The sequence below is a fragment of the Manacus candei genome, unplaced genomic scaffold, assembly GCF_025592945.1.
Source record: "Manacus candei isolate 608988 ecotype Guabito, Panama unplaced genomic scaffold, ASM2559294v1 h1tg000119l, whole genome shotgun sequence".
Lineage (NCBI taxonomy): Eukaryota > Metazoa > Chordata > Aves > Passeriformes > Pipridae > Manacus > Manacus candei.
Window position 1 is genome coordinate 1,292,324 of NW_026138167.1, and position 15,762 is coordinate 1,308,085.

Sequence of the window (15,762 nt, forward strand, 5' to 3'; positions counted from 1 at the left end):
TACTCAGGAGGACAAAAGTACAAGGAAATGAAAGCAGCTTAGCATAACACTGGAAAATGTTTCTTGTCCTTAACATGTTGTAGGGAATCACCTCAGACTCCCTGGGTCCTACTGCGATGCCAGAAGGCACAGTCACATTTTCAGCATAGATCTAAAATCTATTCCAAGATTCCTCTGTGAAGTAGAGGACAGACTTTCATGTTCCTTACCCTTGGCTGTTTAGCCCCTTGTTAGCTGTCTTTGGAATTCCCTTGTGCTTATAAACACAGGGAGTTCAGTGGAAGTTGAAAATACAAATGAAATTGTTCCCTTAAAAGATCAGATCTCCAGTTAGTCACTTAGTAAAAATATGAGGCATTTAATCTTCATGGAGGGAAAGCTGCCAAGAAATGTTAATGAAGAATATTAAAAACTTTGCATTTCTTTACTAGCAGGAACTATAGAAACTACACTTTCTGATGAACAGTTGTTCCCTAACAAGTAGTCAGAAAACAGTTTAGACTGACTGTTTTGATTTCAGAAAAATTGTGCTAGTGTGTTTCATTACTTCAGTTCAGATTAACGTCATCATTGTCTTGAAAACTGTCCCCAAAGCTAAAGGAATTAAAATAGTGTTATAAAAAAACATTCCAAAAGAAGTAAAACATTTTGGTCAACTAAAAATAAAATTACTGTGGGCTTCTTTGTTTGCTGAATTCTTCTGCAGTTCAAAGTTTTTTTAATTTTTCAACTGAGCATGAAAAAAGTTATCCACATCGTTTTAGCCTTTATTTCACATCGTTTTAGCCTCTTTCATTCAAAACCTTAGCAAAGGATGTAGCAATATTTCTTTTTATTAAGTTTATGCCCATTTCATTTAAAAGCCAATTTGCTGTAAGATTTATTTTCCAGATCCTGGAACATAACTTCCAGCTACTTACTGGGTGTGTGAAGTGGTCCAGAGCTAGGTTTGGGTTGGGAGTGGAACACAGGGCTTAATTTACTGAACACACAGTGGTGCCCTGCAGCAGAGAGAAAGCAAGAACTAAGCAGGAGTCAATCAGGAGCTAGCATGGTAGGCAGAAAATAACTTGGAAAAGCTAACAGGTTCAAATTTCAGATGATTCTTAATTCACTGTGCAAAGATGCAGAATAAAAAACATGGATATTTAAAAATTTAAAAAATGCCAAGCCTATAGAACCTCACACAGAGCAATTCAGCCTGGGCATCCCTGTTTAAAAAGATATTCAGTAAAGCCATGGAATGTGTATTTTAGACAATGGATTATGTTAGAATGATTCTGCTTTGACAAAAGAGAAGCAAATGTGGCTGATAAAAATGCAGTTAAGTAGTTAAAATTAGTGTAAACTGAGTTTTCAGCTATTATTGAACAAGTTTGAAATAAAAGCCTAGAATATAACTGATAGAATGTAATCTGTTTAAAAAAAAAAAGAAAGATTGTTTCCATTCTGATGAGAGTGAGTGCTAGTATTTGTAAGAGGAACAGATATCTGCATGGAACAGAGGAGAGGAGCTATTTTGGTTTGGGGCAGATCTGACTGGGGAGGAATTTTTCACTACTGACATTTCTCTCCTTTCTCCTTTGCAGCCATTATCATTATAGTACCTGAACATGTGTGCTCAGCATTTGCTGTTTGAGGTGTTCTAGTCAGCTGTGGTTTAACAGATCAGTCATGTGCTGTGAGCTGTGCTCCCACATGGAGCAATACAGGACTTCCAGAGCAAACAGTAACACAGATGTAAACACTTAAAATGTAAACTGGCCTCTTTCAAGAAATATTCATACATGTCTAAATAAGTCAATAAAAATGTTAAGGTACAGAAAATAAACCAAGCATTTAAATAGTGGATACTACGGTAGCTGTTGCAGCTCCTGCTTGGGAGTAGTTTCCTATGCATATAAAAAACAATGATCCAATAATTTATTAGTTTAATGACTGGATTTGTTATGATCAAAGTAAAGATGTGCACACTTTGAAGTGAGGTTGTATATGCCTGGCTCTGTCCCTGCTGGAATTCTGAGAACTCCAGTTCCTAAAAAAAGGTCACTGACAGATAATGGAATTAGCAGAACTTGCCTGCTTCTGTCAGCAGGTCCTAATGCAACCCAGGTCCTTGTGTGTCCCAGGGTCTGGTAACATGGGAACTCCAACTGGAGCTTTTATTGGATTGGGACATTCTTACCACACTCCCATCAGGGGTTTCCAGTGTCTAGTGACAGTCAAATTCACCCTCTAACTTTTCTTTTCACTGAGAGCATTACTAAAACATCCTAATTTCCCCGGGACTAGTGAAGCTTAATGTTGCTGACTTTGCTACCTCTGTTAGATGGGTGTGAACAAGATACCCAAAAGCTGTTGTACAGACACAACAGCAGATGTAAAATACTACTGCATTTGCCTTACTTGGTTATATCACTCCCAAAATCATTAATTTAAAACTAACTAGTTTCATTTGATAGGAATTAGGAATTGTGAGGCTTTGGAATTTTTTGATCCTTTTTTAAATACTTACTAAAGAAACCACCATTTGTCTAACATCAAAGCAACATCAAAGCTATGCATTACTCTTTCTTGCACCGAGAAGGTTAAGGATTTGGTTTTTGGCCATGCAAACGGGTTTCTTTATAAACAAAGAGAATAACAGAAACTAAAATATTCATAAATATGTATCAGTGCTATTGAATGACGACCTTTTCTCTTTTTTTTTTTTTTCAATAACATCCACGCTCAAGAAGCATAGTCTGCTTGGCTGAATGTTCTTTCCCAGGATAGCATTTCCTCTCCTGGAGGAAGGCTGCTTCTGTCACATCCCTGTTTAACTGTCTGGCCCTCATCCTCCCCACCCAGCCTGCTGATCCATGTTTCCAAATATACTCTTAATTACATATATGAAAATGTAGAAATATAAGAATAGCACACAGTGGCATGTTCAGGTTTCTAGTCTGTTTTTATAACAACATACAGTGCTGTTCTGTGAAGCAGCAGAACAGATTAAAGATCACAGAAAATTGTTTCTGGCTTACTGTTTCTGGTTTTACAGGCACTTGTGGAATTCCCAGTATACAAATTTCTTTGTTATTGCATGTCCTTGGCATATGCTGGAAGAGCTTAACATAATGTGCAGGGTTATTACATGAGTTAAATTGAAAAAATAGCCCCCAGTACGTGGTTTGACTTGCTAGTACACTGATCTGTAGGGCAGCAGATATCACACTTCAGACTGTTCAGACACAATTGCCTAATCCTTGCATTGTAGTTCAGAAAATGGTTGGTGTCACAATTGTCTTAAACTGCTTGGGCATTTCAGTCAGTAGCAGGTTATTTTTAAAGTATGCTCAGGCCTACACAGTACTTGGTATCTGTTTTTAAATGACACTCAAATGGTGGATATCATAGAGATGAACTGGTGAAGCAGGAAGGAGATAACTCCAGGTCTGTACAGCAGTGTCACTACATAGGAAAGGAGTCCTTAAAACTACATGTGCACTAAAAGTACAGTACCAATCAAGCTCAGTAGACATCAGATCTGGTTCCACAGTCTCTGTAGTTTTTGTTTCCCATATCTACATACAGTTGCCTCAATATATATAATGATTGACAAATATAGAATAATACAAAGGGCCTTTATAAAGGCCAGGCTGGCTCTGGATACTTCTGAATCCCTTCCAGCAAGAGAGGAGAGAAGTGCCTTTTTTAAATTCTGTTTCTATAGCCCAGGCAATTCCATGTTTCCCTTGGCAGTCAGCTCTGCCAGACAATATGAGCAGCATGAGCAGCCAGATCTGTGCCTCTGGAATGAATTCAGAACTCAGTGCACCTGCACAGCTCACGTACTTTCACTCACTGAGCACTGCAAGTTTCTTAATGCAGCTTTACACACTTCTTTCTTTTGGACTGGGTGGAGTTCAGGAAAAAGCCAAAAATGTTCTTGCTTGTGTAATTTTCAGTTAAGATCAGCTGAATTCAATTCTCAAATGTGATGTCTTCCCATCAGTTTGTGTAGCTCTAAACACAAGTTATGTGGTGTCACGTGCTCTGGCAGAGGAGCTAGAAAGGTTACTGTTTAGTAGGATTTGGAACACATAATCCAAACCTATTTAAAATTGTGAAAGAATAATTTACAATATTCCTTCCTTACAATATTCCAGTGCCTTAAAGGCATCTCTCACTTGCATCTCCAAAGAGTAAAGAAGCCTGAGTTGCTTTTTGGTTCATTTTTTTTCAAGCATCTTTACCTTTTGGAGACTTACCACTCTTTGAGACTTGCTAGTAAGGCTCATAATGCACAAAGATACTGCTGCTGCCAAGGCACAGCATTAACACTCTCAACATTCACATTCACATGATTGTTTCCTGCCACATCTAAGATATTTGATAACATTTCTGCATTAATCTGTAAGATCACATTCTTCACTCGGGGTACAAAGGTAAAACTCTGACTTGGGCATTGCCTAAGTGGAGCTGAATGAATCCTTATTGTGTTCTGTGCAGCCATTTTAATGGTGAGAGCTCTTTGTTGAGCACAACATGTCCACGGGCTGCTGCTTATGCAAGAACGTTGTACTGTGGCTGCCTGTTCCTTAATGAGATTAGGCAATCAAGTCATATAATCTCTCATTCTGTTGATTGCTTTACTGCTGGTAAAAGGACATTTATATAACTTACCTACACAGAAAACCACATCCCTTCTGTTTGAGAGATGAGAACGATGACAGGCTATGAATTTCCATGTGTGGTTTTGGAGCAGCAACTTGGTCTTGTCTTAATTAATACCCCACAGCAACTTTGTTCCAGGCTGTGTATTAATTTTTTCTGAACAATAATGACTCTCATATCTTGACACAAGGCATCCAGCATTTCCTCACAATACAGTTTTTCTTTGAAGAGGAATTGCTGAACCTCAACAAAGCTGGGAAACACTCTAGAGAGCTATCACCACTACTAGAGTGATGCCAGCTGTTAGTAGAAAACCACTTGACCAAGAAACTTAAAGACAACTACCAAGAAGATGTCAAATCAAGACTAGAGAAGACTGAGGGGAAAAATAGTCCCTAGGAAGGGGTAGGACAGAGGACAGTAGAAATGTAGTGGAAGACAGACAACATTTTTTGGCTCAGCACCCAAATCCTCACCACCATCATTAATGTCAAATCAGAGGGTGAGTAGGAACCTGAATGTTCTCATCCAGATCTGATGTGCAGTGGAGAGAGGGGAGATAAGTTGTGCAATACCTTCATTACCTGTCTGTTAGTGCTGGATAACACAGGTCTTACACAATCCTGCTTCAGAACCTCTCTCTTGTGAGGAACTGGAATGTTGTCCCTACTGCTGGCTCCCCAATGATAGAATCATAGACAAGAGCAGCTGATGCCATGCAAACTACTAAAAAAAAAGGTACCATTTTGTTTGTGCTTCATGCTGTTCTCAACAGCAGAAGCAAAACACTGCATGAAAACTTTTGCCTTTCTTGTCTGCAAGCAGTCATTTCATGGGACAGTTCTTCAAGGGAAGAACATTTGCTGACACCATTTGTAACACCAATAAACACAGAGAAAATGGACTCAGGCAATAGAAACATCCAAAAGCCAGTGCCTTACCAAAAAATGATGGCATAGCTGAGGGATGAGAAACTCCAGTTTTGCAGGCCAGATCCACCTCCACCTCTCAGACCATGTCTCACTGCCCTTCCCAGAGGTTCCAAAGTCCTCATAGAATTTTCTCTGTTGTATGACCAAAACACAGGGAGAAGACTGGTGAATCTGGTTTCACAACAGGGATGACTGGCATGTCCCACCACAGGCAGGAGCATATCTAAGAAAAGATATATAAAAAACAGCCAAAATATATGTTTCCCATTTCTATCAGCAGAGGGGGAGGTCACTCCCTAACAGCAGGGAAGGCAGGCGGGAGAAGGCTAAGGAGGACACTGAATGGGTTTGCACAGGTTATTTTAAGCAACAAGACTATATCCTTCAAAACCAGCTGGTTGTGTTTGTATTCTTAAAATCATTTGTGGAGCCCTACATTTCAGGGGAAGCCAACTGAAAGCAGTTCTGTTTGTCTTTGCTGCCTTTTGCAGAGCACTAGAGGTGGTGCTCGTGGTTCTCCATCTGCAGATGTCATTGGGTCCTTCACAGATACACCATTGCATTATGCAGTGTAGTTGGAGGGGGAATGAAATCCACCAAAGGTGCTTAAGAACAGCTGGTCTAATGAGACTTGATCTTTCTTCTAAATAATCAATGAAACATCAGGAACACTTGCTTTCTTCAGATTCTTGAACAAAATCCTATTTAAAAAAAGACTTGCCTATCTGTTCATTGAGACACTCTTTGAGATTTGGCTGAAGTATCTTGCAGGCATCATGAATAGAGAGGAGAGGAACTTATAAAACTATTTTTCTGAGCAGGAGCCTCCTAAGTAGATCCTGGAGATAAATGTTACAGCCAAATGTGTGAATTTAAAGCAGAGTATTGGCTGCTTAGATTGAAGGTTTGCTGGGGTCAGTTTTGCTCTCTATTGTGATTAAGGTGCATTGAATTTCTCCATAAGGCTAATTTCTTTCTTTATTTTCCAATTAGTGTAGTGTGGGGAGAACTTTTCTTTCTTATTTTGCCGCAGAATTTATATAGCTCTCTAGGCCTCTTGAACTGGCTATTCAGAATTAGAAACATTAGGATTAGTGCAAGTAGGAAGTTATTAAAATTATAACTATGAAAAATTCTCTGTGTATTCACAAAAGAATAACACGTTCTTGATGAGTAACAAATAAGGAATATGAGATGTTCAGACTCAGTGACAGTAAGAAGCAAAGCAATATGCAGAAGTAGTAGCACATTTCATGATTCAATGTTTTCATTTTTGTCAAACGGAGAAGCTAAGAATGGAAACAGATAATGTGAGGTGCCCAAGGCTATGCAGCACATCAGTGGTGAAGCTGGGAATACATTCCAGATATCCATCTGCCCAACAACAATGTGCAGAGCTTCTCAGGCTGCACATCTCCCACAGTGCCCATGTGCAGAGCTCCTGCACAGCATCTGTGCTGTGAGAGGTGATTCCATGGCTGAGGGCTCACAACCGCATCAGGTCACGAGGTCACTGCTCCTTTGGGCTCACTGGTCATGGCTCTGACAGTGTCACAGGTCAGGGGGTTCACGTGAGCTGTTGACAGAAGCTGATCCCTTCAATGTGACACATTTACCTGATTGGAATACAGTGCTCCCTGCCTCCCTTCTGGAGGCATAAGGCAGGGAACACGAGAAACCACAGTGCTTTGTAGCAGATGCAGAAAACACAGGCATGGCTGTGGAGAATACAAGGTGGGAGCCTCAAATCAGTGCCTCAACATTGCCAATCTTCATTTTTACCAAAATTGCTTGTAAATAGCTGAAGAGGGAGACTTCATCACACCTTCTGAACTTCAGCATTGAGTCAGACACATAGGGACAGCTTGGAGGAATAAGTGAATATACTATAAAGCTCAGTACAGGTATTATCAAGTAATGAAGTTAAGTCCAACAGAGCACAAGAGATTTGAAATGTGATATCCATGAAAGGATCAGGAGCCCAGCGTCCCTGAAGATGCAGTTATCCAATAAGGTATATCACTAGCTGGATTGGCAGTACTTTTTGATGGACTGGAATACCAGAGCAGCAGAGGGTACCGCGTTCCCCATCCAGGTAGTGGCTCTGCCTGGCTCCCAGCCTTTCTGTGCTACCCCGCGCGTACAAAGCCCGGCGGAGTCCGTGCTGTGCTCTAACCGTGCCGTGTGTGCCTCCCGCAGGTGAGCGGCCCTTCGAGTGCAGCTGGCCGGGCTGCACGAAGAAGTTCGCCCGCTCGGACGAGCTGGCGCGGCACCACCGCACCCACACGGGCGAGAAGCGGTTCCGCTGCCCCCTGTGCGAGAAGCGCTTCATGCGCAGCGACCACCTGACGAAGCACGCGCGGCGCCACGCCAACTTCCAGCCGGGAATGCTGCGGGGCCGGGCGGGCAGCGGCTCCAGGGCCGGCAGCGGCTCCAGGGCCGGCTCCCTCAGTGACCACAGCCGCTCGGACGCCTCCAGCCCCACGCTGAGCCCCGCCAGCTCCCCGTAGCCCGCCCCGCTGCCCACGGCACCGCGCCTCCGACGCCCGGGGCACTTCGGCTTGTGTTGCACACCTTTGGAAAACTGTTGTTTCCCTCCCCTACGCCCCCTTCTTAAAAAATCAGTAAATAGCTTCCCCCCACTGCAATTTCTAGTCAAATTTGCTTTACCCGACCACACGAGTGGCTGTTCTAACCTCATGGACGGACAAACTTACGTTACACTTAGTGACTCCTGCTGTCTCAATATGTCATATATTTTGCAACCATTTATGGATCCTCTTCATTATTCTTTATAAGAAAATGAGAAAAAATAAAAAAAAGGCAAAAAGCCCCACAATTCACCTCAGGTGTCAAAGTAGTTTATAAGACGGGATTGCACAACATGAGCGTACATACACTTACAAATGAACTGTGTTGGATTTGTGTCCCCCTTCTCCTTTCTCAGGGATGGATATTTATGTTACACAATAATTACAATGAAGACACACCCTAACCACGGCCTTACTCTGTAAATATAATTGCACTCAGAAGATTTTGTTAGGTTCTTTCACACATTGGGAAAACAAACAAACAATACGGAAACCAAACCAATACTGGAATGTAGTACCAGACTCTTCTATTGTTTGTTTTCCTCATTATATACCTATGTTGGGGAGTGTCTAAACAGAACTCCTGTCTTTCTTCAAGCTGCCCTCTGCTTTTGATGGCAAGCCGTCTTTTCACTTCATGCTGAAGATGCTCCAAAACCAATTTTCTATTGCAAAAATCTCTGGGAGGTTGATAAACTTGTTTGTTGGTTTGTTTCATGCTAGATAAAATTCTGAGAAAAACATTTAAACAAGATGCCTTAAAAGTAAGTAACCTAAATCACGAAGAAACATATTTACACTGGGTAACATTTTCTTGCAAGGTGGCCTGGAGTCTCGGAGGCTTTCTGTCGTCACACTCTCCAAGTTGTTAAGCTATCTGCACTGCCTGCTCAGTATGGGACCAACAGAATATTCAAATCAAACCACACTGACTTGAACAATTTCCTTTATTTCTTTCTCTCTCTTCTTTTTTTTTAATGAATTGTGGAAATAGCATTACTGAACCAATGCCCACCAAAACTGTTATCAAGGTACTTACCTGCTGTACAGCTGTGTCTTAGAAAAACAAATTGGCTAAGACATAGTTTCTGTATTCTGTTGCATCAAAATTGTGGTTGCTGATGAAAGAAGTGAAAATCATAAGGTATCTTCTGACTGGAAAAGTAAAATATGCATTAAGTTTTAAATTAAAGTGACTACAGCTCAGCACTACTACAGGTTTCTCAAAAATACACATACCAGCATAAAGCAAGGTGCTCTTATTTCTGAATAACTGCTTGATAACAGAAAGGGAATATTGGCTACTTTTCAATAACTTTCAAATATTTGACACTAGATAGAGCAGAAGGAGGTGGATTTTTATGTTTTGTATGGTAGAAAACATAGCGAAAGTGCAGGAGCATTGTGATGTACTGAAGACCTCACTGGCAGCAAATACACTTTCCGTGTTTGTCTGGTCTGATAGTGCATATTATAACTTCAGGTCCTTTTGATTCTGGAATTTTGGGGGATCCTGTTTTTACTGTAGGGTATAAATGCAGTTAAGTGTAGCATGGTGAGAAGAAGCTCTCAATGCCAAACCTGTCATTTGATGTTAAGTGAATGCTCCCAGATTCCAAATGAACCTGTATCTTGCTGCTTTGCATTGATCCAATTTTGCAAGGTTTTGTTGTACTGTATGTTAACTGTGAGAGGCTAATGTAGGTTTCCAAGTAGTTTCATAGGTACTTCCATAATATTTACATTATTCCTGATACTACACATTCTATTAGTTATATAGATAAATACATAAAGTGCAGATATTTTTTCACATTCATTTTCTCCATATTTCACCTCTTAGAAAATCACAGTTTCCCCTTTTGGATTGGAAGTCGTGCAAGGCATAATTCTACTGCTTCATTTCACAGAAAAAGAGGATTGCTAGGGTTTTTTGCAAGATGACAAGTATTGTTGAGTTTATGTGATGGGTTGCTGAACCTCTGTGAGTTAGGGGAAAGCCAGGTCTGTTTGCCTCTACAGATTTCCTCTGTTCTTATTTTATGGTTTTTTAAAAAATCTACTGAGATACACAATTTTAACAACTTGATACAATGCAGGTAACAGGAATTCACATTCCAATCATTTCTGTGACTGCTGAAAGAGCTCTTCTGCTGTAGTTAGTAAAGAGGCATTTAAGATATCTAGCTCAAGGAATTCTACAGGTCAGCTGTGTCTTGTGTACATACTTCAAAACAAGTCATAAACACATTTCTCATTATCATTATACCTTAATACAGGGATATGGAGGGCAGGAGGAACAACCAAAAACAGAAGGAGCACGAAGTATCAGCAAAAATTACAGGCTTCGTGTTCCAAATTCAGTTTGTTATATCATCTTTTCCAACAAGAGCATCATTTAATCTTCAGGAAAGGAGGAACTGCTCCAGTCCATTTATTTAGGGCTCAATAATTCAGCAGATGCATTCCAAACAAGTTGTTTTAATAATTGCCTGAAGAAGGAATATTTGCACCAGGCTTTATTAGTGCTGAGATTGTAGAATATAAAGATTATGGAACAACCTGTTCTGAGGGACATAGAACTATGCAATCTTTAACTCTAACAGTAAACTAACATTTTACATATATTCATCATAGATATTACTACTAATTCTTCAAGTTTTAGCAGGAAAAAATAAATTGGTTCAAAGTCAAATTTCCAGTTCAGTCCTTTCATTTAATGAGAAGAGTATGGGACTGGATATAGCCAACACAGCTACACTTTCAGGAAAGTCTCTGAAATTGGTTGTTAAAACTTTTTTTTCTACATTTTGTTGTAAATTCCTCAGCGTGTGTTAGGGTGACAGTCAAGTTACCGTGTTTTAAAATCCCAGCTAGAGTTTGAAAGAACTCCATTAAATGTTTAATACATCATAGTTTTAGGATAAATTATGAATTCCAAACCACTAGTAGTTTCCAAAACTGAATGTGAACAGAACTTCTCATATTTTCATATGAAAAAAGAGTGTTTGTTGTTTTCCAGCATCTGCTAGAAATGGCTAATGACCAGCAAGGTCATTAGACTCCATTCTCATGATGGTTCCTCCTGAGTTTTGCAGATAGAAGAAGTCAAAGCAGCTCAAATTGTGTTTTGAAATCTGGGTGCTTATCCAAACTAACCTCAGGTTTTTGCCCTTGTTGTTTGCCCCAGTGGTGTAATCTAAACCAGTCCTGGCATAGCAACAGACAGTCACACTCAGGCAGTCCTGCCCTGGCAAGGGGCAGGTTTCCTCACAGTCCTGTGTCTGCAGGGGTGTGCATCTCTCCTGCCTCCTCTGTTGCCCCAGCAGCCTGCTGAGGTGAGTCCTCACAAGCGGCAACACTGCCATTGTGGGTTTTTTAATTTTAATTTCAGACTGCAACAACAGGTTTATTATTATTAAGGAAACCCTGAAAGTTTGTTTTTCTCCAGCCACAATTCTGGCTTTGGCTGGAAGAGTTGAGCTGAACTGCCTTGCTGCAGGAAATGGGTGCAAGCTAAAAATCATCATTTCACTACCACCACTCACCTGGAGATAGAAACTCAGTTGCCCCTTCCATTAGCCTCATCCTCTGCAAAGGCCCAATGGCAACATGAATTCAGTTTTCATCTTGCTTCTTAGAAGGCAGTCCTGGGATACTCCTGGCAGCTAGATTCTGAGAGAATTTTTTATGTCTGCAAATTAGTTGTTCCTTGCTTTTATAATACATGCATACTATCTGTTTACATAACCACAAAGGTATATATTTATGACAAGTCATCAGAAACCTCTGTTTGATGGTTAACATCTAATTCCTGTATGTATCCTCTTCTCTATTGCATTAACCCTTGCAATAATGGTAGCTGTGAGAGCCTTGAAAACCTCAGTCCCCTCCCTGCAGATGTTCAGTTCTTTCCCTGTTTCATGCATCCGGGCATTAAAGGCCATGCGAGGAGCTCACCTGTTTGTAGCTATTCCCATTCACAACTGCCTTTCTCCAGGTCTTTGTCATGAGCTACAGAATTTGTACTTTGTGAAGTGCATTGTTGTTTTGGAGAACATGGTTTGTGAAGAATAAGGAAAATCAACTGTACATGCTTAAATCTTGCTTTTTCATTGCCATTTGATTTACTAATTTCATCAGGTAATGCCTAGAAACTAACTTGCAGGTGCTCTTTTACTCCATCACACCATGTGTTTGTGCATTGGGTGCTAACATAGTCTGTGTCAGTGAATGGTTGATGAACATGTGTATTTGTAACTCCTTTGGGGATAAAGCTAAAGCCTTAGGCAGAAGAAAGCAACCAAATTATACTCGTTTATCCCATAAACCAGAATATAGAATGCAAAAGCCCATTCACTGGTATAGGTGGTTTTTTATATATATATATATATATATATATTTATATATATAGATTTATATAAGCATATGCACATATATATAAATGCATATATGTGTGTATATTGTATAACATGTGTGTATACATAAATACACAGCAGTGTGTCTGTATTACACACTGAATAATGAAGGGATATCTACAGAGCAAAACCAGGGATCCAGTTCATTATAGGTAGTGATGGGTCTGAACCAAATCTCTGGATCCAAATACCACTGCATCTGGAAAGGTTGAACCTGTTGGAGGTTTGTGGTTGAGTTTCATCTCTGGTTACAGCTGCAGTGCTTGTGTCTGTTGTGCATTCTGGGGGACGTGTGTGGGAGCACATGTGCTTTTCCACAAGCACATGCCTGGATGGGTGACAGAGAACGTGTGCCAGGAGTGTGCACGTGTTCACATCGATTCTTCAGCTTTGGTGAACTGCAAGGCTGCTGCTGTCATCCTCACTTGTACAGCTTCACCAGCAGCACATGAATGCTTCCATGGCTTATTTTTCAACTCTAAGTCACTACATTGAAGTATTACAGTTGTACAGTTATATGTTCATCTATTCTTGCTCTGCTGTAACTTTTTATGTATTTTGTACTGCATAGATTATATATTGTGATAATGTTCTATGCAACAACAGGAAAAGGAAACAAAGGAAAAAGGAAGAAACTTAAGAACTGTAAAATATTGTCTTAACTTGTATGCATGGTTAGTGACGTTTACATTTTCCAAAATAAACTATAACTATGAAATATTGGTTTTCTCTTAATTTCTTTCTCTATGTATCAGCTAAAAGCCATCAGTTGTTAATGTTTCTGCTGTTCATTTGATGCTTGATATCTTGTTTGATATCTCTGTTTAAATTTCATCCAGTGTTACTGTTTAAAATGGGATGTTTTTAAACCATTGAGAGAAAGCTTCTGTGATGTTTGTTGTGTATGTTGTGTACTCTTCTCTGCTTTAACTAGTATTTTTTAATTCCTTTCTCAAAGCTGGTATATACTGTATTTTTCTTTACAAGATGGTTATGGGATTAATATGCACGATTTGAAGGTCAGAGAGTCAGCCATCCTTTTTTTTCAAAGCCCAGTTTTTGCACATTTGTGATATCATCTCCACAAGTGGCAATGTCCTGACAAAACAGCAGCAATATAATCTCACAAGGATCTCAAAATGTTCTTTCCTGATTTTAAAGATGAGGGAATTGAAACACAGATGTGAGTGACTTCCTCAAAAACATGAGGCATTTGCAGATGTGAAGGAATGAGTCTGAAGTTTCTTAGATATACAGGGTGTGTGACACTTCCAGGCACTGTTTATGAAAATAGGCCCCAAAGAGTAGCACTTCAGAAGTCGTCCTACATGAAAGATCTGCCTTGGGTTTGATAACAGAAGAGCAGTCAAAGACTTTTCTAAACTTGCTGGGAGAATGAAAAGAGAACCAATTCCTTCCCAAAGGATTGGGGTTTCAGTTGACGTTGTGCTGCCTTGATACTGTACTGTTATGTGCTTCCCCACCCAGACACCCACACTCTGAAACATGTGTTTACACATTCTCACCTGCACAAAACCTTCCCTCCAGTTCCTGAACGCATGCATGGGTTTCTGTCTTGCCTGTGACTCAGCATGTGCCATGAAATGTTCGTTGACTTGGCAGCAGTCCACCAATTCAGAAGAGGAGTGACAATAGTGCTACAATTTTCCTATTTGCCCTTACCTGTTTATCATTTCTGGCTCCAAAGTAATCCACCTTAAAGTTCATTGCCCTGGCTTTTCAAGGAACCACGCCCATGGCACGCTTTGCTAGTTAGTTGCAAGACAGTAAAGTGACACAAATATAAATACAGTCAATAGAAACAGAGAGAAAAGGGAGAGAAATGGAGACTGAAATAAAAATGAGGTGAGGACAGTGAGACAAGTGTTTCTAGCACCTGACTAGGAAGGCTTACACGGCACCAGAATACATGTGGGCTGTCCTAAAGAATTTCAGAGCAAGTTAGGCAGCACCTCCAAAGATGACCAGAGGCTGCAGCATCTTTTCCAAGAGCAGCAGAGGAGAGCTAAGTCAAACAGTCACTCAAGCAGGCAAGACATATGTTTAGGCAGCTACAACGTGCACACCTAAGAGGATAAAGGGAGAGATTATTTTAATATTTCTCAATCCATGCACCAGGAAAGGGAGGGAGTCTGGATGCCCAGATATCTGAACAGCAAGAAGGGAAGAGGGAAGCAGGACTGAACACTGGCTTTGGGAGCCAGAGTTGTGCTTTAGGCAACTCAGAGAAGAAGATTACGTTAAACAAGTCATCGAAAAAAATAAGAGTGAAGAAAAGAGATCCGAGAAAACCTGAGGGGGGTTTTAGGCAAGAACAGGCTCAAAGGTGTGCTAACAAAACCAAAACACTGAGTTTAGTAATAGCTCTACCTCATCAAGAGAATACAGCTTTAGAGTGTAATTGCTGCCTCATCATAATTGTAAAGAAAGGCTCAACCTGTCCTACCTGGTTGGCACAGGCAGGAAATAGATTTCATCTTTGGCTCCTACTGGCTGCAGCAAATGTTCAGTGGAAAAAGAGGGGTTGGCACCAGGGGCTGAGCTGAGGGAGGTTCTGGGATGCTGGTGCCACTGGTTTCTGCTGAGCTGATGTTTCTTCTCTGCATCACTGGGTCCTTATCCTGCCTGGGCACTGCCCAGCAGGGCTGGGCCTGCGGCACCATGACTGCATCACAAAGGCTTCCAGACTGGCTTGTTCAGAGCCAGCCCCAGTGCTCTTCCCAAGGCTGGGACATGTCCCAGAGGGAAGGTGCAGAGTGCCAGGATGGTAGATGGGAGAATGCCAGTGAGGAAAAAAAGCCCATCTGAAGGACAGGAGAGATGGTGCTGCGGTCACAGAGAGAGTTTTGGGTTTATGGTAGCACAGAAAGAGGAATAAGGTGAAAAAATGTGAGGAGTAGAGGAGAGGTGCAATAAATGGGGAAGGGAAGGTAAACAGGGGAAGATAAGTATAGAAAAATAAGAAAGAAGTATAGGGTAAGGTAATTTTATGTCATTTTCTAGAGATGAAAACAAAGCCTAACGTGCAAAATCCAGTCAGGGTTCTAGAGGACGGAGTAAGGTAGCTCATGTGGTAGCAATTCCAACAGAGTAGAAGGTAAGGCATGTCAGTATGTAACAAACAGGGCTGTGTGCCTTTAAGAG

General features: G+C 40.8%; 1 protein-coding gene across 1 annotated transcript in view; it reads left to right on the forward strand.

The window, feature by feature from the left end:
- The window catches only part of KLF13 (KLF transcription factor 13), a 33,358-nt gene extending 20,043 nt beyond the window's left edge, over positions 1-13,315 (forward strand). The window contains exon 2 of the mRNA XM_051770541.1: positions 7,791-13,315. Coding sequence (XP_051626501.1) covers positions 7,791-8,101 — 311 coding nt within the window. The 3' untranslated portion in view covers positions 8,102-13,315. The remainder of the gene's footprint in view (positions 1-7,790) is intronic.
- The last annotated feature ends 2,447 nt before the right edge of the window (positions 13,316-15,762 follow it).